Raw genomic sequence first — 22,538 nt, 5'->3', positions numbered from 1 at the left:
CTCCCACCGCGCCCCGCCCGGGGTCTCCGCGCCGCCGTCGCCGCTTCCCGGGCCTCGCTGCTCAGCTCGCCGCCGCCTCGGGGCTGCCGGCGCCTCCTCCGCTGGCGGCGGGGCCCGGGCGCCGCGCCTGGGTGTGAGCAACAGGCGGTAGCCGGCGGAGCTGTGGGTGCCGGTGACCGAGCGCAGCCAGTTAACGAAAGACTCGGGGTGGCGAGCGAGACAGCAGCCGCCCGGGGCCGGGCATGTGCGGCGGGGCGGCGGGCAGGGCGCCCGGGCAAGGGCGTTTGAAGGAAACGTGAGGCAGCGGCATGGAGGAGGCATCGGGCCGGAGCCCCGAACCTCGGGAGAAGCCGCCGGTGCTGGATGGGGAGGCGGCGGGGGCACCGGCGGGCGCGGCCCCAGCGTCGGCGGTAGCGACGGAGCAGATCGTAGCGGAGGGCGAGACGGCGGCGACGGGGACGTTCGTGCAGCGGCAGCTCGGGGCCATGCTGCAGCCCGCCGTGAACAAGTTCTCGCTGCGCATGTTCGGCAGCCACCGGGCCGTGGAGATCGAGCGGCAGCGGGTGAAGTCGGCCGGTGCCTGGATCATCCACCCCTACAGCGACTTCAGGTGCGAACCCGGGACCCGTGCCCGGTGCCGCGGCCCCGGCCCTGCCGCTGTCCGTGGTGCTGAACGCGGTCCACGCGCACGGCCCGGCCCCTCGCCGCCACCGGCCGACGGAGCAACGAGTGGCGGTACCGGGGCTCCGGCATGGGTACCGGAATTGCTGAGCCGGGTCCTCGCTGCCACTGGCCGAGCTGAGTTAGGTTCTCACCGCCACCGGCCGAGGGGTAGCCGTGTTTCCATTGCTACTGAGCCGGGCGGAGCGGGCTTCCCCCCCGCCACTGGGGGATCTGCCCCGGTCTGGGTTCCCCCGCCACCGGGGGAGCTGCCCCTGTCTGGGTTCCCCCCGCCACCGGACTGGGCAGAGCCGGTTTCCTCCACCACCGGGGGAGCAGCCCCGCTGCCGGTTTCCCACTGCCACCGGTTTCCCCCCGGCACGGGACCAGGCGGAGCCGGTTTCCCCCGCCACCGGGGGAGCTGCCCCGGTCCATCCTCGACACCCCGGGAGCCCCGGAGCCGGTGACCTCTGTGGACCTGGTTGCAGTGTGTGAGGGAGGAGACAGGAGCTGTCCCTTTGCCTCCTTGCAAAGCTTCTTCTCGACGTTGGTTTTAATCTCTGTGTCTGGTCAGGATCCCACGGGGACCCATGAGCTCCCGGTACCAGGAAGCAGGAGGGCACAGCACCCGCCAAGGAGCCAGGCCTGGCTCACCGTGTCACCGGGATCACAGGGAGAGCTCATGGACGGATGATGTGGGAGGAACTGGGTGTCACGGGGATGTTGAGTCATATAGGGTGGGCTTTCTCTATGGGGGATGAAGCTGCCAGGCAAGTCATCTCTGCAGCAAGCTGTGACACAGCTGATGCCCCCAGCCCAGTGGTCCATGGCACCTGTAGCCATCTCCTCTTTCCGCTGCTAGCTCCTCAGTGCTGCTCCTGCACAACACCAATGGCTATAAACCCTTGGAGCCCTTTTCATAGAATCATAGAACAGTTTGGGTTGGAAGGGACCTTAAAAATCATCCAGTTCCAACTCCCCTGCCATGGGCAGGGACATCCCACTGGATCAGGCTGCCCAAGGCCCATCCAACCTGGCCTTGAACCACCTCCAGGGATGGGGCAGCCACAACTTCCCTGGGCAATGTGTTTCACTGTCTCACCGCTCTCATGGTGAAGAAGTTCTTCCTAATATCTAGAATTCTTCCTAATGTCTTCTTGGGGAAGCCACCCCAAAGTTGGTTGACCCTGAGCTCCACAAGAGTGGCTTGCACAGCTGGTGCCCTGAGCTGAAGGTGACATGAAGTGAGCTGGCAGGTGGACAGCCGGCAGGATTATGGTGTTTATCACATTAAGGGGATCCATAAAGGCCACTGAGATCAGGGCCCCACACGCTAAGCCTGACACAGAGTAAAGGACAGGGCGTGCCCTGCCTAGAGATGAGAAGGCTCCCGGGGGACCTTAGAGCAGCTCCCAGTACAGAAAGGGGCTCCAGGAAAACTGGGGAGGGGCTCTGGATGAGGGAGGGCAGGGAGAGGATGAGTGGAACGGTTTTGAGCTGAAAGAGGGGAGACTGAGATGAGATCTTGGGGAGAAATGTTTTGCTGTGAGGGTGGGGAGCCCCTGGCCCAGGTTGCCCAGAGCAGTGGTGGCTGCCCCATCCCTGGAGGGGTTCAAGGCCAGGTTGAATGGGGCTTGGAGCCCTTGAGCCAGTGGGAGGTGTCCCTGCCCATGGCAGGGGGTGGAATTCGATAGGCTTTGAGGTCCCTTCCAACCCAACCCATTCTACGATTCTAAAAAGCTTATGCCTGAATCAGAATCATGACCTTCCGGGGGTTCAGGCAGCTGTGGGGGCAGGCAGTTTTCTTGCAGCATTTCTCACAGATGTGGGAGGCGATTGCTTGGCTGGGTCAGGGCACTTTGACCTCCTCAAGGAGCCTCACGCAGTGCCAGGACTTCTCCTCCCTCTTTTTCCCCGGTGCCTGTGCCCTACCAAGGACACAGGGTACGAAACACCCATGGGCTTCTTGTCATGGACCGAGGCCGGTTTGGATACATGAGGCTCTAAGAGTAGCCCAGAGGTCACCCTTGGAGATTCAGGTCCACACCCGCAGCCAGGGCTGGGGCTAACAGGGGCACCTGAAGGTGGAAGCTTTTCCAGGTGCGTTGGTGTGAAGATTAAAACCATCTCAGCTACATTTGCATGTGAATGGGCATGCAGAATTTCATGGCGTAACCAAGCAATAATAAAGTGATAGGATGAGAGAAAATGGCCTCAAGTTGCACCAGGGGAAGTTTAGACTGGACGTTAGGAAATATTCCTTTACTGAAAGAGTGGTAAAGCCCTGGCATAGGCTGCCTGGGGCAGTGGTGGAGCCTGCATCCCTGGAAGGGCTCAAAAACCCTGTAGATGTGCTGCTATGGGACATAGTTTGGTCAGCTTGGTGGTGTTGAGCTGACGATTGAACTGAATGAGCTTAGAGGTCTTTTCCAACCTTTATGATTCTCTAAACTGCTGCCTGGTGCCTCTTGGCTTTTCCTCCAAAGCCTCTAAGCTTGTCCACTCTCAGAAAAAGGAGGTGGAATAGGGGGTCTTGCAGGTCCGGGGCTGCAAAGCTCCTGCCCTGCCCTCACAAGCAGCCCCTTTGGGGTTAGACATGGTCCTCCCACCTTCCCTGTGGTGATGGCACTTGTCTGTCCTTGCTTGGCAGCTGCTTGGCTCACTCGGGCTATAATCCAAACTGCCTCCCTGGCTCCTGAGTCCCTCAGCCACCCCAGAAGCTCGGCACTCAGTTTGCATAACCAGCAAAGCTGATTCTAAATCCCTCTAAGCCAGGCTGGATGGTATCAGGGAGCCGGTGGATGGCAGGGAGCTCCAAGGGGTAAAGCCCACAACCTCCTTGAGTTTTCCACAGGGCAGATGTCAAGTTTAGGGTGGAGGCATGCATGTATCATGCCATGAGGACAAGGAGGAGCAACAGCCAAGCTCCTCGAGCTACAGCGCTCCATTCCTGCACACACAGGGTGATGTTTGCTCCCCCAGACCCTTGGCCCTGCTCCACCTCAAGAACTGGTGCAGAATTGTTCCTCTCCACACCCATGTACTTGCAGAAGGGTCTTAGTCATGTGTGTGGGCAGGCACGTGTGCGTATGTGTCCTGAGTGCCCATCTCTCCGAGATGTGTTCGTCTCTTTGACTTTGATCCTGGGTTTGCTTTCTCACCGGCTGTGTCTTCCTTCTTCCCACTTCTCCCTACCCTGCTCCGTCTTCCACGCTCCCTCCCTGCAGGTTTTACTGGGACCTCATCATGCTGCTCCTGATGGTGGGGAATTTGATCATCTTACCCGTGGGCATCACCTTCTTCAAGGATGAGAATACCCCTCCTTGGATCGTTTTCAACGTGCTTTCGGATACTTTCTTCCTGGCTGACCTGGTGCTGAACTTCCGGACAGGCATTGTGGTGGAGGACAACACGGAGATCATCCTTGACCCTCACACCATCAAAATGAAGTACTTGAAGAGCTGGTTCCTGGTTGACTTCATCTCCTCCATCCCAGTTGACTACATCTTCCTCATTGTTGACTTGGAGACCCAGGTGGATTCTGATGTCTACAAGACAGCCCGGGCCTTGCGCATCGTCCGCTTCACCAAGATTCTCAGCCTCCTGCGCCTGCTGCGCCTCTCGCGCCTCATCCGCTACATCCACCAGTGGGAGGAGGTGAGAAACGCTTGGAGGTCCAAGGCCCCTGGTTTGGGTCTCAGGCTGTGTCAGGGATCCATGGCTGTGGAGCACGGTTGGCTGGAGAGCAGGAGATCAGAGGGTTGTTCTGGGAGAAGAGTTGCTTTGTAGCTCATCTCCTACCTCTTCCTCAGATCTTTCATATGACGTATGACCTGGCCAGTGCTGTGGTGAGGATCTTCAACCTTATTGGCATGATGCTGCTGCTGTGTCACTGGGATGGCTGCCTCCAGTTCCTGGTGCCCATGCTGCAGGATTTCCCTGAGGACTGCTGGGTGTCCATCAACCACATGGTGGTGAGTGTGCTGTGCCGGCCGTGCATCTACCAGGGGAGGAGAGGGTTTGGTTACACATCTCCTAATTGAAGGCTGGAGCTGCCTGGATCCACAAACAGTGTCTCTCCAGTCACAGCCCTGCAACGGCAGTGAGATAGACTAGAGGGAATCTCCGCATCACCTTCCTGTCTCAGCCCAGGAACTGTTAGAACGAGTCCAGAGGAGGCTACAAGGATGATGCGAGGGCTGGAGCACCTCCCATACGAGGACAGGCTGAGAGAGTTGGGGTTGTTCAGCCTGGAGAAGAGAAGGCTCCAAGAAGACATTATAGGGACCTTCCAAGTATCTGAAGGGGAGTTACAAGGAAGCTGGGGAGGGACTTATAACAGGCATATAGTGATAGGACGAGGGGGGGTGGCTTTAAATTGGAGAGAGGAGGATTTAGACCGGACATAAGGAGGAAATTCTTCACCATGAGGGTGGGGAGGCCCTGGAACAGGTTTCCCGGGGAAGCTGTGGCTGCCCCATCCCTGGAGGTGTTCAAGGCCAGGTTGGATGGTGCTTGAGCAGCCTGGTCCAGTGGGAGGTGTTCCTGCCCATGGCAGGAGTGTTGGAATTAGATGATCTTTAAGGTCCCTTCCAACTCAAACCATTCTATGATTCTATGACTGGGGGGGCTTTGGAGGAAATTCTTCACCATGAGGGTGGGGAGGCCCTGGAACAGGTTTCCCGGGGAAGCTGTGGCTGCCCCATCCCTGGAGGTGTTCAAGGCCAGGTTGGATGGTGCTTGAGCAGCCTGGTCCAGTGGGAGGTGTTCCTGCCCATGGCAGGAGTGTTGGAATTAGATGATCTTTAAGGTCCCTTCCAACTCAAACCATTCTATGATTCTATGACTGGGGGGGCTTTGGAGGAAATTCTTCACCATGAGGGTGGGGAGGCCCTGGAACAGGTTTCCCGGGGAAGCTGTGGCTGCCCCATCCCTGGAGGTGTTCAAGGCCAGGTTGGATGGTGCTTGAGCAGCCTGGTCCAGTGGGAGGTGTTCCTGCCCATGGCAGGAGTGTTGGAATTAGATGATCTTTAAGGTCCCTTCCAACTCAAACCATTCTATGATTCTATGACTGGGGGGGCTTTGGACTCCCTGGCTCTGGGGAGAGGGGACTGAATGGTCCAGCCCAGCAGTTCCTTCCACCACAGCTGTTCCCTCATCTGCAGAACGACTCCTGGGGGAAGCAGTACTCGCACGCCCTGTTCAAGGCCATGAGCCACATGCTGTGCATCGGCTACGGCCAGCAGGCACCTGAGGGCATGACCGACGTCTGGCTCACGATGCTGAGCATGATTGTGGGGGCCACCTGCTATGCCATGTTCATCGGCCACGCCACTGCCCTCATCCAGTCCCTGGACTCGTCCCGGCGCCAGTACCAGGAGAAGGTCAGCAGGGTGGGGTAGAAAGTGCCTGGGGGAAGATGCCCTGGAATGAATGGGTCCAGCTCCAAGGGTGGCTAAATGTGGGCTGCCCTGCAGGTTCCTGCCCTGATCTTCCAGTACCTGAAGGGGGTCTACAGGAAAGCTGGAGAGGGGCTATTCACAAAGGCTTGTGGTGATAGAACGAGGGGGAATGGGGATAAACTGGAGAGGGGCAGATTTAGACTGGACATTAGGAAGAATTTCTTCACCATGAGAGTGGTGAGACACTGGAAGAGGTTGCCCAGGGAAGTTGTGGCTGCTCCATCCATCCCTGGAGGTGTTCAAGGCCAGGTTGGGTGGGGCTTGGACAGCCTGATCTAGTGGGATATCCCTACCCATGGCAGGGGGGTTGGAACTGAGTGATCTTTAAGGTCCCTTCCAACCCAAACTCTTCTATGATTCTATGATTCTATGATTCTACGATTCTATGATTCTGTGATTCTACAATTCTATGATTTTATGATTCTATCATTCTGTGATTCTATCATTCTATCATTCTATCATCTCTGCCCTTGCCGCTCACCCAGGGTTGTGGGACAGGGGTCAAGCTGCAGTGTGGATCCGTATCTATCGCAATCCCCATTCCTGATGTTGGGGTTCACCCCGGCATAGCGAGGTCCCATCCTGGACTCTGCCCTGGGACCCTCTGCACCCTGAGCACACAGGGATGCCATCATCTGCCCCCAGGGTGGCCTTTGGGACAGGGGTGGCTGAATCCCAGCTCCAGCAGCAGCTGCTTCTCACCATTAAGGAGAGGGGAAGCGTTGGCCAGCATCACTGCCAGCCTCCGGCATGGTGCAACTTGTTTCAGCACAGCCCCATGTGGCTCTGCCTTGTCCCCACAGTACAAGCAAGTGGAGCAGTACATGTCATTCCACAAGCTGCCCGGGGACACGCGCCAGCGCATCCATGAGTACTACGAGCATCGCTACCAGGGCAAGATGTTTGATGAGGAGAACATCCTAGGGGAGCTCAGTGAGCCGCTCAAAGAGGTACGGGCAGGTTCCCCCGTGCTGGTGACCTGGGGGAGGGAGGTTGGTGCTTGCTGGGGTCAGGCTCGCTGATGTCTCTGCTGACCTGCTCCTCCATGCACAGGAGATCATCAACTTCAACTGCCGCAACCTGGTGGCCAATATGCCCCTGTTTGCCAACGCAGACCCCAACTTTGTGACGGCCATGCTGACCAAGCTGCGCTTTGAGGTCTTCCAGCCTGGGGACTTCATCATTCGTGAAGGCACTGTGGGCAAAAAGATGTACTTCATCCAGCACGGGGTGGTCAGCATCCTCACCAAGGGCAACAAGGAGACAAAGCTGTCTGATGGCTCCTACTTTGGGGGTGAGGCTGGGCTGGGGGGCCTGGAGAGCTGCCAATGGGCAGGAGTTGGGGCATCCCTGATGTTTCTGCTGTCTATCTCCTCTTGCCTTGCCATGCACCTCAACCCAAGCTCTAGGGCTCGAAAGTCCACCCCCTTGTACTTATGGGGTACCTCATCCAGGAAATTGAATCCAAGTGACCAGCGATCAGAGCACTGAATTCTGCTTGGCTTGGGCATAGCAGGCATCCACCCACCCCACCTCCAGCTGGGAAGGAGGGTGCTTTAGAACAGAGCATCTGAGCCAGTTTGAGGGCTACAAGCACAGCTCTGGGAGAGAAAAGGGCTAGGCTATTGCAGCACCTGTGGCCAAGGATGTCTCCATGGTCCCGGGAGGGAGGAAGAAGAAGCTATGCCTGGCTGAGAGTGCAGCCATGGCTGTTTGAACTCCTGGGTCTGTTTCTCCTTTGGAGTTGTGCTCTGTGTCACCATGAGAGCATTGGGCAGTCCTGTTTGCACTCTGGGGAGGCTGTTGGGAAGAGGATGGATGGCTGCATCATCCTCACAACTGAACCTGTTTCTTCCTGCAGAAATCTGCCTGCTGACACGGGGCAGGCGGACGGCCAGTGTGCGAGCTGACACCTACTGCCGGCTCTACTCCTTGTCAGTGGACAACTTCAACGAGGTGCTGGAGGAATATCCCATGATGCGCAGAGCCTTCGAGACGGTGGCCATGGACCGGCTGGACCGCATAGGTGAGGAGCAGCCCCTGGCTCCAGCATGGCTGCCTCTGCGCCTGCTCCCAAGATCCGCAGCCCCCCCAGCCCTGTAGGTGACAGCATCACAGACCCCGTGGGTGATGGCATCATGGACTCAGGCACGTGGGTGCCCAGGAATGAGGATGAGGAGGGGGGGAGGCACGGGAAAGGAGCCTACTTCCAGGATCCCTTTCTCCTTGCAGGAAAGGTACAGGCTGTGCTGTAGGACAGGCTTCTGGAGGGTGCTCTCACTCTCTCCACACACACACACATATTTGCACTGTCTGGTGTTGGCCAGCTTCTTGCCCTCATGTCCCCTTGCCCATGGAGGACGAGCAGGACCCTAGATCCCACCCTGGAACCTTTGGAGCCAGGACTCCGCTGTTTTGTCCCCGCTCCTCTCTCTGCCCCAGCCTGGACCATCCGAAAAGTCTTGCTTCCCTTCAGCACGCCGGCCAGGTTTTCCTGTCCCTTCCCCGCTGTCACCCTGCCCTCCTCCGTGTCCCCAAGAGCCAGCACTCCCAGGGTCAGTGACACCTCTGCCTCTCACCCAGGGAAGAAGAATTCCATCCTGCTCCGCAAGCGAGCCGAGCACAGCACAGGGCCCATGAACAATGAGATCATCCAGCAGATTGTGAAGCATGACCAGGACATGGCCCACAACATCCAGGACCTGCAGCAGATGGCGATGGGCCGGGAGCTGAGTGGCAAACCAGTGATCTGGGAGCCACTGGTGCACGCGCCGCTGCAAACGGCTGCTGCCACCACTAACGTGGCCATCGCCTTGACTCACCAGCACAGCCTGCAGGCTCACATCTTCCTGCCACCGTCCTCCATCTCCAGCCCGCTGTCTCCTGAGGCCACTCTGCTCACCAAGCCGGTGCGTCGGTCCCAGCCCAGCCTGGGGGGCTCCCGACCCTCCTCCGTCAGCTCCCCATCAGGGGCACAGTCCCATTTCCAGACGCCAGCTGCCGGTTCGCCTTCCTCACCCATGGTCCAGTCCCAGGCACCCCTGGAGAGCGGCGGCCAGAGACCAAGCCACGCAGCGCAGCCTCTGCCGCGCGCGGCACAGAAGGGTGAGCAGCCGGCAGCGGCCAAGCAGCCCCCGGCTGGCTCCCAGCCCCAACTATCCAAGTCCAGGGGCACCTCAGTTTCCACCTCGCTGCTGCAACAGGCGGCAGGGGCTCCGTCCCCTAGTTCGGAGCAGGTGCTGCCAGCAGGGAGAACGCTCCACTACAGCCTGTCCCGAGCCACGGGCTCCCACATCTCTCTTCTAATGCAGCCCCAGCAGCTGGTGAAGCATAGGAGCATCCAGGGCTTGCCTGTGGGGCAGCTCACCCAGGACATCCGGCTTCTTTCCGCTTCCCAGCCCTCCCTTCCCAATAAAGTGGCCCAGCAAACCGACGGGAGCTCCTTGCAGCAGGGTAGGAAATCTGCAGGGAACTTGGCCCGCAGATCCTCTCCCTCGGTAGCCGGGCTCCTCGCCAAGCCATGTCCGGGGATCCCAGGCCAGCCAGCACACCCGCAGCAGATGCCTTCAGCATCACTGGCTCAACCCAGTCGCTCTGTGGTGGGAGCATCCACCCCGCAGTCCCCGGTCTCCGTGTCCAGGCAGGCAGCAGGTCCCTCCCGCAAGGGCTCCGTGGCCTTCGGCCCCGAGGTGGAAACGGGGAAGCCCAAACTCCCATCCAACATGTGAGGGCCAACGGCATCCGTGCACAGGCAAAGAGGGATCCGGGCACCCCAGCGGCACCCGTGGCAGGAGAGGCAGAGCGCCTGGTGAAGGCTCCCAGCCCCGGCTGCATCACAGGGAAGGTGAGGTGAGAGCCCAGAGACGTGGACTGGCCACTCCGGGCATGGGGACACAGCAGGGATGAGTGTGGGGCAGCCCCAGAGCTGGTTGGCTGCATGAGGAGGGGGCTCTGCCAACTGCCTCGAGGCAGGGACCCTGCCTGGGGTCTCCCCTTTTTTCTCCATCACCATCTCTCCTGAGCCCTCGCGCTCCTCTTGGAGACCACAGGGTGGGTCAGAGCCCTTGCCCAAACCCCAGCATCCCTGGGGAACCTGGCTCCCCACAATTTCTCTTCGGGGGCCAGGACCCCTGTGCTCTTGCTCTCGCGCTCTGTGGCCCCTCCTTGGGGCCAGGCTGGTGCCAGCAGCTCCGGCAGTGGCTGTTCCATGCTCTCCCCAGAAAGCTCTGCCCAGCTCCTCTACTTCTTGGGAGTGGAAGGAGAGGCAGCCACCTTGGACCCACACCCGAGGGCAGAGCAAGGGGGCTGGAGCCCACAGCGGGGTCTCCCTAGGCAGGTGGAGTGCGGGTGTCCTTCAGAGCACGTTGCCGGGACCTGGGGATCCAGGGCAGGGAGACACAGTATGACTAGCGCCAAGCGGTGAAGTTGGGGGCAGATGGGTCTCCCACAGGGCAGCCTCCGGGTGCCTCTCCCCAGCTTCGGGGCGCATCCTGCCTCAGGTGCTGGGCCCCCCATGGGGTTGGGATGTGCCTTTGGGCATGGATCTCTCCCCGCACCCAAGTGTCCTGGACACTCGCCATGCTTTGGCATTCTCCGGGGATGCCGCGGCTCCCGGGAGGATGCTCAGCTCTGCTCCCTGCGCTGGGGTCCCATTTCCAGACTGCCTGGAGATGCTGGTCACCAGTGAGTGAAAAGGTGTCCTGAAGCAATGCCAACCCCGGGTAGCACCTGGGTGACGTGTGGGGCTATGGGGCTGCGTCCCCTCACCCTCTGGGGTCTGCGGGCGGGCAGGGGGCCCTGTGGCCGCCTCTCCAGAGCCAGTAGTCAGCAATGTGTGTTCGAGTCATGGCTCTGCCGAGCAGCTGAGCTCTGCTTCCAGTGTCGCTTTGGCCCAACCGTGTTACCAGTCCTGGTTAGAGTAGTGTCCCCTCCCGACCCTGCCGCGCTGCGCAAGCTGCATCCTACTACTGGAGTCAGGAACTATGGCTTGTAGTTGTGCTCTGGGGCTTGGCCGCCTCCACGCAGGGCCCACCAGACTCACCGTGAAGCAGATGAGGGTCTTGTCTTTCTCCAAGTGAGGTCTTCAGTTCTACCCCATCATTGTTTTGGGATGTCAGGACCAATCCAGACCACAGGGCTCCTCCGGGGAGCCCAGCCTGCGGGGCTCAGCAGTCTGTCAGGAACTCCATCAGAGTGTCCAGCAGAGGGGATGTCCAACACTGCCTTTTTTTTCATGGACTTCAACTCCCCTTCCCCTCCCAGCCCTGCATCCCGCTCCATCCCCATGGTCAATCTCTCCCTGCAGCCCCTCAGGAAGGAGTCCACAGCCGGGCGGCGCAGGCAGATGTTCCCGGGCTGTGTTTACACTGTGTGATGTAGATGTTTTAGCAGTCATCCTAGATGTTCCCCACAGAGCGCTCGGGCCAGCCCGGATGGCACCGAGCACAGCTCTGTTTTGCCGGCTCCGACGCTGGTATGTGCTCCCCACGCCACAGTCCGGAGCCACTCTGGTCCCCACAGCCTCTGTCACCAGGGCTGTGTCCTTACCAAGAGGTGAGAGGGACATCTGGAAGGACTGGGATACCACCCGTGTGTCTCTGCAGCGTGGCGTGTGCGTGGGCGCAAGTGTAGCCACCAAAGACCATGATCCTTCACTCTTGCACTCACGGCAGTCGATGTACAGAGCTTGTAGTTTTCATATCGCAGAGAATTTCAAAGCGTTTTTTTTATTTTTGGTCGTTGTACATAATGGGTTTAAATAATAAAGAGAGATTCCGAGCTGGTCTAGGGGAGCATCTTTCGGTGTCGGCACCCCTAGTGCCCTGCCGGTGGGGATGGGATGGAGCAGGGGACACACCACAGTTCCCCTCCTGCTTAAAAGCTGGATCCGATCCTGGCTCTCCCTGGCACCAGGAGCAGCAAAGGCGTCCTGGGGTGCCCAGCGAATGCCCCTCCCCAGTCATAGAAACATCATAGAATCATGGTATGGTTTGGGTTGGAAGGGACCTCAAAGCCCATCTAGTGCCACCTCTGGATCATCTCCCACTGGCTCAGGGGCTCCAAGCCCCATCCAACCTGGCCTGGAACCCCTCCAGGGATGGAGCAGCCACCACTGCTCTGGGCAACATGGGCCAGGGCCTCCCCACCCTCACAGCAAAACATTTCTCCCCAAGATCTCATCTCAATCTCCCCTCTTTCAGCTCAAAACCATTCCCCTCGTCCTCTCCCTGCCCTCCCTGATCCAGAGCCCCTCCCCAGCTTTCCTGGAGCCCCTTTCAGCACTGGAAGATGCTCTAAGGCCTCCCCGGAGCCTTCTCCAGGACGAACAACCCCAATTCTCTCAGCCTATTCTCATACAGGAGGTGCTGCAGCCCTCACATCAACTCCGTGGCCTCCTCAAGACTCGCTCCAACAGCTCCATGTCCTTCCTGTGCTGAGGATTACAGAACTGGACACAGGACTCCAGTCCCACAGACCCAGGCAGAGCAGTGGGAACCCAAAGGCAATAGGTCCCCTCATGCCCACCCCATCCCTGCAGGCAGATTAACGCTTAATCTTTGATTATTTTCCCCTTCCATCTCCCTTCCGTTCATTAACCGAGGGGGAGGGGGAGGTTTGATCCTGCCTGATTGCAGAGCGCACTCTGGGCATTAACTAGATTAAATGAAGGTCAGGCAGTGCGAGAGGGGTTGGGGCGCTCGCACCACGGCACCCAGGGCGTTCGTGGCACACAGACTCCCGCGGCACTGCCAGCGTGGCCGGCATGGGTCTGGAGACACAGCTTTGCTCTTTCTGCACCCCTGTCACCCGAAATCAGTAAAACAGAAACACCCAGAACAACGTATTTTTGTTTAGAGAGGAGACATTGCTTCCATTCTGCACAGGGTGCAGGGTGGAAGATCTTCCACAAAGCTGACACATCTACTGAGGACCCTGAAGGTCTGTTTATGCAAAACCGATGTTCAAAATCCTGCCTGGAAAAGTTACATCAATCTCATATTCATTAGGTTACACAATTCTACTTTAACACAAAACTGCTTATTTCCTTTCAAAATCCTTCGTTAGGATAAGGATGTTCTTCAGTTCATCCTTCAGCAATCACAAATTCTCCCTGGCTGATAGCCTTTTCCTTGGGCTCGGCCTTGAACTCCCTCAGCCTGTCCTTGGACCGAGAGGTGCTCCAGCCCTTGGATCATCTCCATGGCCTCCTCTGGACTCGCTCCAACAGCTCCAGGTCCTTCCTGTACTGAGGACTCCAGAACTGGACACAAGGCTCAAGGTGAGCTCTCAAAAGTTCTTAACTTTCTTAAGACTAAATGTCTACATACCTGAGCAGAGTCCACTACATTTATAGAAGATATTACACGATCACAGAACAGTTTGGGTTGGAAAAGACCTTTAAGATCATCAAGTCCAATCACTGATCCCTGCTAAGACACCGCTAGACTGTGTCCCCAAGTACAACATCTACTCATCTTTTAATCACCTTCAGGTACGATGACTCAACCGCCTCCCTGGACAGCCTCTTCCAGTGCTTGACAGTCCTTTCAGTAAGGAAATTCTTCCCAATATCCAACCTCAATCTCCCCTGGCGCATCTTGAGGCTATTTCCCCTGTCACTGGCTCCCAGGGAGAAGAGACCAGCACCCAGCTTTCTACAACCTCCTTTTAGGTAGCGAGTGCCTGCATCTCTGGGCAGATCATAGAATCATAGAGTAGTTTGGGTTGGAAGGGATGTTAAATATCATCTAGTTTCAACCCCCTGCAGTGGGCAGGGACACCTCCCACTGGATCAGGGCCTCCAAGCCCCATCCAACCTGACCTTGAATACCTCCACAGATGGGGCAGCCACAACTTCCCTGGGCAACCCCTTCCAGTGTCTCATCACTCTCATGGTGAAGAAATTCCTCCTTATGTCTAGACTAAATCTGCCCCTCTCCAGTTTATCCCCGTTCCCCCTTGTCCTATCCCCACAAGCCTTTATGAACAGCCCCTCCCCAGCTTTCTTGGAGCCCCTTCAGGTACTGGAAGATCACTCTAAGGTCTCCCTGGAGCCTTCTCTCCAGGCTGAATAACCCCAACTCTCTCAGACAGTCCTTGTATGGGAGGTTCTCCAGCCCTCAGATCATCCTTGTAGCCTCCTCTGGACCCGTTCCAACAGCTCCATCTCCTTCTTACATTGAGGATTCCAGAACTGGACCCAATCCTCCAGATGAGGTCTCACAAGAGAGGAACAGAGGGGCAGAATCCCTTCCCCTCAGCACATTTGTAGTAGATACTGAGTGTCTTCGTTTCTGGGATCAGGATGCTTGTAGTAAATAAGGAGAATGTATTTTGCACCTTATTCCTCTGGAGAACATCTCGGCAGCTCCTGCCTCAGCACCGCCTGCGTGTTGCAGGCAGTATGCCACCCTCTGGTGCCCCACTGGCTCTCCCCCAGCAGCGCAGCTGTGGGGCCGCATCACCGCAGGACGCTGGCGGCAGCCCTGCCATCCGCAAGAATTAGGCTCCGTGACACACGATGAGATCAGAGCTGATTAGTGGTTTCTTGCTAATTTGATTACTTCAGATTACACCGAAGCCAGTCTGATTAAGAGTGCGTTGCAGGCTAACAGTCCCCTGCCCCAGCATCCTGCTGCAGGACCAGGCTGTGCTGCCGGTGCTCCCGTCTGGCTCTGCACGGCCCACCAGCCCCTCCGCAGCGCACGTCGAGGCTGCCAGAAGCAAAAAGAGCATTTTTTTTTGCAAATACAATTCCAGCCCATGTGTCTTAGGCTCAGACACAACTTCTCCACCATCTGCAGGGCTAAGCCACTGGGGCTGACAAGGCTGTGGAGGAGGCGAAGGGTCCTGCTGGCTCCCACGGTGTCCCAGGGCAAGGCAGAGTCCTGCCACCTGTGCTGGGGTGAGAGAAGAATTATGGAATCGTTAAGTTTGAAAATGACCCCTAAGCTCATCCAATCCAACCATCAATACAACCACATCGTGCCGACAAAACCATGTCCTGAACTGCGACATCTAGGTGCTTTTTGAACCCCTCCAAGGATGGAGAGTCCACCACTGCCCTGGGCAGCCTCTGCCAGGGCTTCACCACTCTTTTGGTAAAGGATATTTTTCCCAATATGCAATCTAAACCTGTCCTGCTGCAACTAAAGGCCATTTCCTCTCATCCCACCACTTGTTACTTGGGAGAAGAGACCAGCACCGACCTCACTACAACCTCCTTACAGGGAGCTGTGGAGGGTGATTAGGTCTCCCCTCAGTCTTCTCTTCTCCAGGTTAAACAATCATAGAATAGTTTGAGTTGGAAGGCACCTTAAAGATCATCCATTTCCAACCCTCCTGCCATGGGCAGGGACACCTCCCAGTGAATGAGGCTGGATGCACTCCAGCCTCTCAAGAGCTTTTTTGTAGTGAGGACCTCAAGTGCAGAGCGCTGTGCAGAACAGACAAAGCCCTGTGCAGGACAGGGACGCTGCCACCAGCCCAACCCCAGCCCTGCAAGGGCATCCGACCCCAGCGTGGGGCAGCTCTGCTCTGAAGCCCCCACGTTCTTGGCTTCAGCAAGGATGGGTAAGGGATTAGCAAGCAACAAGGCAGAGACTGATTAAACCGGGTTTAGCTGAGATGAGAGGATTACAGTGGATAAGTAGGAGATTGCCAATCAGTGGTGGGGAGGGGGCTGCAGGACCAGAGGTGGAAGGATGCCACCACAGAGCTGCACCCACCCAGTGAGCCCTTGGCCCAGCTGGGCGATGGCCACGAGGCCGATGGAGAAAACAGACCTCAACCTGCACCAGGGATCTCACCTGCTCACGAAGGTGTGAGGTGCACCCCGCTTGCGCTGCCCCCCCCAGTTCTGCTGCCCCTCCGCACCCACACTGCGCCCCAAACTGCACCCATCCCTGCACTCCTCTGCTCCACTGCACCCCCTGACCCCCAGCTCCACTACATCCCTGCACCTCACTGCACCCCACAGCTACACTGCACCCCTACAACCACACTGCACCCCCTGCCACCAGCTCCACTGCATCCCTGTATCCACATTGCAACCCTACACGCAACTGCACCCCTCAGCTCCACTGGATCCACACTGCTCCCCCGGCCACCCCCAGCACCCTGCACCCCCTGCCGCCCCCCAGCTCCGTTGCACCCCTGCCCCCCATCGCACCCCCTCTGCCCCCCATAGCACCCCTTCTGCCCTCCAGCGCACCCTCTGCCCCCCATAGCACCCCGTCTGCCCCCTATCGTACTCCCTCTGCCCTCTACCGTACCCCCTCTGCCCCCTATTGCACCCCCTCTGCCCTCCATCGCACCCCCTCTGCCCTCCATCGCACGCCCTCTGCCCCCTATTGCACACCCTCTGCCCCCCATCGCACCCCCTCTGCCCCCATCGCACCCCTTCTGCCCTCCCAGCGCACCCCCTCTTCCCCCCATCGCACACCCTCTGCCCCCCCTAGCACCCCTTCTGCCCCCTATCGTACTCCCTCTGCCCTCTATCGCACACCCTCTGCCCCGATCGCACCCCCTCTGCCCCCCATCGCCCCATCCCGCACCGCCCTCGCTCCATCCTCCCTCTCCGCCAATCAGAGCGCTCGGCACCGCCCCCTCCGCGCTCCTACTGGCTCCGCCTCCTTGGGCTCATCCTCATACGATGGAGCGGACCAATCAGCGCGGGCACTGTCTTCTGGCCCCGCCCCAGACGCCGGGCACTATGGGAATTATAGTCCAGAAGGCTTCCGGACGGCTGCTGCCTCCGCGGCTCCGAACTACAGTTCCCGGCGAGCCTCGCGCGGGCGGCGGCGGCGGCACAGGGACAGGGACAGGGACAGGGACAGGCACAGGCACAGGCACAGGCGGCACAGGCGGCACAGCTGCTCGGTCACTATGAGCGGAGCCGAGCGGGAGGAGTTCATGCGCTTCTTCCCGCAGGTCGTTCGCGACCTGACCGAGGGAGACCTGGGGCACCGGGAGGTGGGCGACGCCGTAGCCCGGCTGAAGGAGGTAGGGGGGGGGGCTCCCCCTCCCCCCTCCCCCCTCCGCTTCTGTCCCCTCGCTTGTGTCCTCTCCCGTCCCCTCTGCTATCCTTCTCCCGTCCACTCCTATCCCTGTCCTGTCCCCTCCCCTCCCCTCCTGTCCTTGTTCCGTCCCCTCCGCTCCTCTCCCTCTCCTGTTACCTCCACTCCAGTCCCCTCTCCTGTCCCTGTCCCGTCTGTCTTCTGTCCTTCTCTTATCTCCTCCCCTCCCCTCCTGTCCCTCTCCTGTCCCTTTTCTGTCCCCTCCAGTCCCGTCCCATTCTGCTCATGTCCTGCTCCTGTCCCCTCTCCTGTTCCTCTGCCATCCCTTCCACTCCTGTCCCTCTCCCTCTCCTGTCCCCTCCGCTCCAGTTCCATTCTTGTCCCCCTTCTGTTTCTCTCCTGTCCCCTCTACTCCTGTCCCCTCTGCTCCAATCTCCTATGTTCCCATTCTTCTCCCGTCCCTCTCCTGTCCCCTATGCTCCTGTTCCCTCCACTCCTGTCACCTCTACTCAGTCCCCCTGCTGTCCCTCTCCTGCTCCCCCCACTCCTGTCCCTCTCCCGTCCCATGCTCCTGCTGCCCCTCTGCTCCTATCCTGTCCCTCTCTCCTGCTCTTTCTCCTCACAACTCTCTCCTTCCACAGGTGCTGGAATACAATGCACCGGGTGGGAAGTGCAACCGGGGAATGACGGTGCTGGCCGCTTACCGGGAGCTGACGGGCCCCGGGGAGCAGGATCCCAGCAGCCTCCGCTGCGCCCTGGCCGTGGGCTGGTGCATTGAGCTGGTGAGAGGCAGGTGACGATGGGACCCCCCTCCTCTGCCCATGGCACCCCTCGATCCACTAACCCATCCTTCTCGTAGTTCCAAGCCTTCTTCTTGGTGGCTGATGACATCATGGATGCGTCTCTCACCCGCCGAGGACAGCTCTGCTGGTACAAGAAGGTGGGAGTGTTTGGGAGGCTGCTGAGGGGTAGCGGTGGTCCTTGCAGGGTCACGGCACCCGGAACACATTCTGGTCCTCTTCATGCAGGAAGGGATTGGACTGGATGCCGTCAACGATGCCTTTCTCCTGGAGTCGTCCGTCTACCGGCTGCTGAAGATGTACTGCGGGGAACGCCCCTACTACCTCCACCTCCTGGAGCTCTTCCTCCAGGTGAGCCTGGAGGGCCTTTTCTGGATGTTTGAGGGTCTCAGCCTGTTCCCAAAGTTCTTCAGGATCCTGTCAGACAAGCATCCTGACTTCAGACTCAGAGAAGAGCTGCAAGAGGGCTTGGGTTTGGAGTTTTCCCTGTGCTGTGGGGACTTTTCTGGGCGACTGTGTGAATAAATGGGAGAACGTGAATGTGTTAGAGTGGGTCCAGAGGAGGCCATGGAGATGATCCAAGGCACCCCTCGTATTAGAACAAGCTGAGAGAGTTGGGGTTGTTCAGCCTGGAGAAGATCTGAGGAGATCCTAGAGCAGCTTCCAGTGCTGAAAAAGGCTCCAGGAAAGCTGGGGAGGGGCTCTGGATCAGGGAGGACAGGAAGAGGATGAGGGGGAATGGTTTTGATCTGAAAGAGGGGAGATTGAGATGAGGTCTTAGGGAGAAATGTTTTGCTGTGAGGGTGGGGAGGCCCTGGCCCATGTTGCCCAGAGCAGTGGTGGCTGCCCCATCCCTGGAGGGATTCACGGCCAGGTTGGATGGGGCTTGGAGCCCCTGAGCCAGTGGGAGGTGTCCCTGCCCATAGGCTGGCACTGGATGATCTTTGAGGTCTCTTCCCATTCAAACCATCTCATGGTTCCATGATTCCAACTTGACGTCCACTAGAACCCAGATCCCATCCCTGGAGGGGTTCAAGGCCAGGTTGGATGGGGCTTGGAGCCCCTGAGCTAGTGGGAGGTGTCCCTGCCCATGGCAGGGTGTGGAACTGGATGGACTTTGAGGTCTCTTCCAACCAAACCATTCCATGATTCTGTGGTTCTAAATCCTTCCTTTCCCCTGCAGACTGGCTACCAGACTGAGCTCGGGCAGACACTGGACCTCATCACCGCTCCTATTTCTCAGGTGGATTTGAATCGCTTCAGCGAGCAGAGGTAAAGTGATGGAAGGGGACGGGACTGTAGGGAGACAACCAGCTCGCTCCAGTGCTTCTCTCATTTGGCGGGCACTGGGGAGCCGCTTTGGAGGGAGATGCTGCTTTTCTCCTGCTGGCCCTGATCTGCAGAGCCCTGGTGGGAGGAGGAGGCCTGGGCTTTGTCCCTGAGCGTGGCTCCTCTGCTGCAGGTATAAGGCAATCGTTAAATACAAGACGGCGTTTTACTCCTTCTACCTGCCCGTGGCCGCTGCCATGTACATGGTGAGTTTTATGGAAAGGGTCTCAGGAGGGTCTGGACCCTCAGTGTGAGGCTGTCGAGGAGGGCAGGGGGTTGGAATTATAGAACCATGGAATGGTTTGAATGGGAAGGGACCTTGGAGCATGTCCAGTCCCACCCCTGCCATGGGCAGGGACACCTCTCACTGGATCAGGGGTTCCAAGCCCCATCCAACCTGGCCTTGAATCCCTCCAGGGATGAGGCAGCCACCACTGCTCTGGGCAGCCTGGGCCAGAGCCTCTCCACCCTCATCGTGGAGAATTTCTTCTGAAGATCTCATCTCAATCTCCCCTCTTTCAGCTTAAAACCATTCCCCTCGTCCTCTCCCTGCACTCCCTGATCCAGAGCCCCTCCTCAGCTTTCCTGGAGCCTCTTTCAGCACTGGAAGATGCTCTGAGGTCTCCTCAGAGCCTTCTCATCTCCAGGCTGAACAACCCCAACTCTCTCAGCCTCTCCTCAGGTGGGAGGTGCTCCATACGAAGGTGAAGGGCAGGTACTTTATTCCATTTTTCCTCTCTTAGGCTGGTATTGATAGTAAAGAGGAGCATGACAACGCCAAAGCAATCTTGCTGGAGATGGGTGAATTCTTTCAGATTCAGGTAGGAGGTGGCTCCCTGTCGCTTGGTGCTTGCAGGACACCGGCTCTGGCGCTCACGTGTTTCCATCCTTCCACAGGATGATTACCTGGACTGCTTTGGTGACCCCGAGCTGACAGGAAAGGTTGGCACGGATATCCAGGACAACAAGTGCAGCTGGCTGGTGGTGGAGTGTCTGCGCCGGGTCACGCCAGAGCAGAGGCAGATCCTGGAGGTAACGACACCCAGCAGACGGGGCCGTGGAAGGATGGGGGAGAGGTCATAGAATCCTAGAATGTCCTGAGTTGGAAGGGACCCCCTAGGATCATGGAGTCCAGGTCCTGTCCCTGCACAGAACACCCCAACCTTCACACTGTGTGTCCTAGGACATTGTCCAAACACTTCTGGAAGTGCCCTGAATGCTCCAGTGTAGACCAGAATGGGACAATCCCCTCCCTCACCCGGCTGGCGATGCCATGCTGGATGCCCCCCAGGACATGGTTGCCCCCTTGGCTACCAGGGTGCACTGTTGGCTCCTATCCAACTTGCCATTGACTAGAACGCCCAGAGTGCTTTCTGCAGGGCTGCTCTCCATCCTCTCGCTCCCTTCCTGCAGGTGTGATGTGGAGGGGCGGCAGTGCTGTCACCTGGAGAGCCCTGTGCTGTAGTGCCCTGTTCTGTTGTGCCCTGTGCAGTCATGCACCGTGACACTGCCTGGCTGCGAGCATGTGGGGTTGTGAGGAGCGTGAGGCGGCAGCAGAAAGGACAAGGGGTGACTCCAGCCCCACTGTGAGCAACTGGGCGCAGATGGGCTTCAACCTGACTTATTCTTGTGTTTTCCCAGGAGAACTATGGCCAGAAGGAGCCCGAGAAGGTCGTGAAGGTGAAGGAGCTCTATGAGACTGTGGGCTTGAGGGCTGCTTTTCAGGAGTATGAGGAGAGTAGCTACCAGCGGCTGCAGGAGCTGATCCAAAAGCACTCCCACCACCTCCCCAAGGCAATCTTTCTCGGCCTCGCACAGAAGATCTACAAGCGGCAGAAGTGATAGGGAGGGTCTAGAGCTGGACTGCATGGCTGAGGGGCTGGGGGCTGCCCCCTACCCCGAGCTGGGGGGTGGGTAGGGTGAGTCGGGGGCGGCCAGCGCGGTCTGGAGGGCGCTGCCCCCCCCCTGTTTCAATAAAGAGAAGTGGCTGTGGGTGCGATGCTGCTGGTGGGGGCTGGGCTGTGAGTGGGAGTGCCCGTATCCCACATCCCAGCTGTGCCCCTATCCTGCATCCCAGCTGTGCCTGTATCCCAGCTGTGCCCATATCCTAGCTGTGCCCATATCCCAGCTGTGCCTGTACCCTGCATTTCTGCTGTGCTGCATCCCAGCTGCCGACCAGTGTGCCCAGGTGGCCAAGAAGGCCAATGGCATCTCAGAAATTGCGTGGCCAGCAGGGCCAGGGAGAGGATTCTGCCCCTGGACTCAGCACGGGTGAGGCCACACCTCGAATCTGGGATCAATACACTCCAAGAAGGATGTTGAGGCTCTGGAGCGTGTCCAGGGAAGAGCAACAAAGCTGGGGAAGGGGCTGGAGAACAAGTCTGACAAGGAGCGGCTGAGGGACCTGGGGGTGTTAACCCTTGAGAAAAAGAGGCTGAGGGGAGACCTTATTGCTCTCTACATCTGCCTGGAAGGAGGTTGTGGACAGGAGGGAGCTGGGCTCTCCTCCCAAGTGTCAGGGGACAGGATGAGGGAGAATGGCCTCAAGCTGCACCAGGGGAGGGTCAGGCTGGACATTGGGAAAAAAATTTTCACAGAAAGGGTCATGGGGCCCTGGCAGAGGCTGCCCAGGGAGGGGGTGGTGTCCCCATCCCTGGAGGTACTTAAAAGCTGGGTAGACGAGGTGCTCAGGGACATGGTTTAGTGATTGATAGGAATGATTGGACTTGACAATCCAAGAGGTCTTTTCAAACCTGGTGATTCTATATCCCAGCTGTGCCCACATTCCAGCTGTGCCCTTATCCCAGCTGTGCCAACATTCCAGCTGTGCTATATCCCAGCTGTGCCCTTATCCCACATTCCAGCTTTGCCCTTACCCCACACCCCAGCTGTGCTGTATCCTAGCTGTGGGCCCGGACGTGGGAGGTGCGAGAGGAGGCGGGGCCCGGTCGTGACCACGCCCCTGTCGCAGTGTAGGCGGAGCCTATTTGAGGCCATGCCCACCGCCGCCCCCACTGAGGGGCGGGGCCTCGCGCAGGGCGAGGAGCCGGGGAAATGCCGCGTCATTGAGGGGCGGGGTCGAACAAAAGCCACACCCATGACCGACAAGAAAAGGGGCGTGGTCTGCCCGAAGACATGCCCGTTTCCTTATGTGGAATAGGGGACGGGAAAGCCACTCCCCCCGAGGTCAACGAAAACGTGACCCGATGGAAACCACGCTCACACCCCGCTGGTGGGCGGGGGCGTATAAAAGCCACGACCCTCACGGG

At 58.6% G+C, this 22,538-nt stretch overlaps 2 protein-coding genes across 2 annotated transcripts; both read left to right on the top strand.

Moving 5' to 3' along the window:
• The first annotated feature begins 6 nt into the window (after positions 1 to 6).
• On the top strand, positions 7 to 12,341 carry HCN3 (hyperpolarization activated cyclic nucleotide gated potassium channel 3). The gene is made up of 8 exons (XM_054051038.1): positions 7 to 610; positions 3,888 to 4,317; positions 4,473 to 4,634; positions 5,826 to 6,044; positions 6,926 to 7,072; positions 7,176 to 7,416; positions 7,984 to 8,148; positions 8,706 to 12,341. Exons 1-8 carry the CDS (start codon positions 309 to 311, stop codon positions 9,848 to 9,850), a joined length of 2,811 nt encoding a protein of 936 aa, XP_053907013.1. The 5' UTR covers positions 7 to 308; the 3' UTR covers positions 9,851 to 12,341.
• A 4,426-nt stretch (positions 12,342 to 16,767) lies between these two features.
• Positions 16,768 to 21,362, top strand: FDPS (farnesyl diphosphate synthase). The gene is made up of 9 exons (XM_054051039.1): positions 16,768 to 17,126; positions 17,782 to 17,922; positions 18,000 to 18,080; positions 18,169 to 18,291; positions 19,124 to 19,212; positions 19,403 to 19,475; positions 20,013 to 20,090; positions 20,167 to 20,301; positions 20,911 to 21,362. The coding sequence occupies exons 1-9, from the start codon at positions 17,010 to 17,012 to the stop codon at positions 21,109 to 21,111; spliced, it is 1,038 nt and encodes a 345-aa protein (XP_053907014.1). The 5' UTR covers positions 16,768 to 17,009; the 3' UTR covers positions 21,112 to 21,362.
• Positions 21,363 to 22,538: the final 1,176 nt, after the last annotated feature.

Source organism: Cuculus canorus, chromosome 28 (assembly GCF_017976375.1).
Source record: "Cuculus canorus isolate bCucCan1 chromosome 28, bCucCan1.pri, whole genome shotgun sequence".
In the NCBI taxonomy this organism is placed as follows: domain Eukaryota; kingdom Metazoa; phylum Chordata; class Aves; order Cuculiformes; family Cuculidae; genus Cuculus; species Cuculus canorus.
Note: the sequence above shows the minus strand (reverse complement) of the source record. Positions and strands in the feature narration are given on the sequence as shown.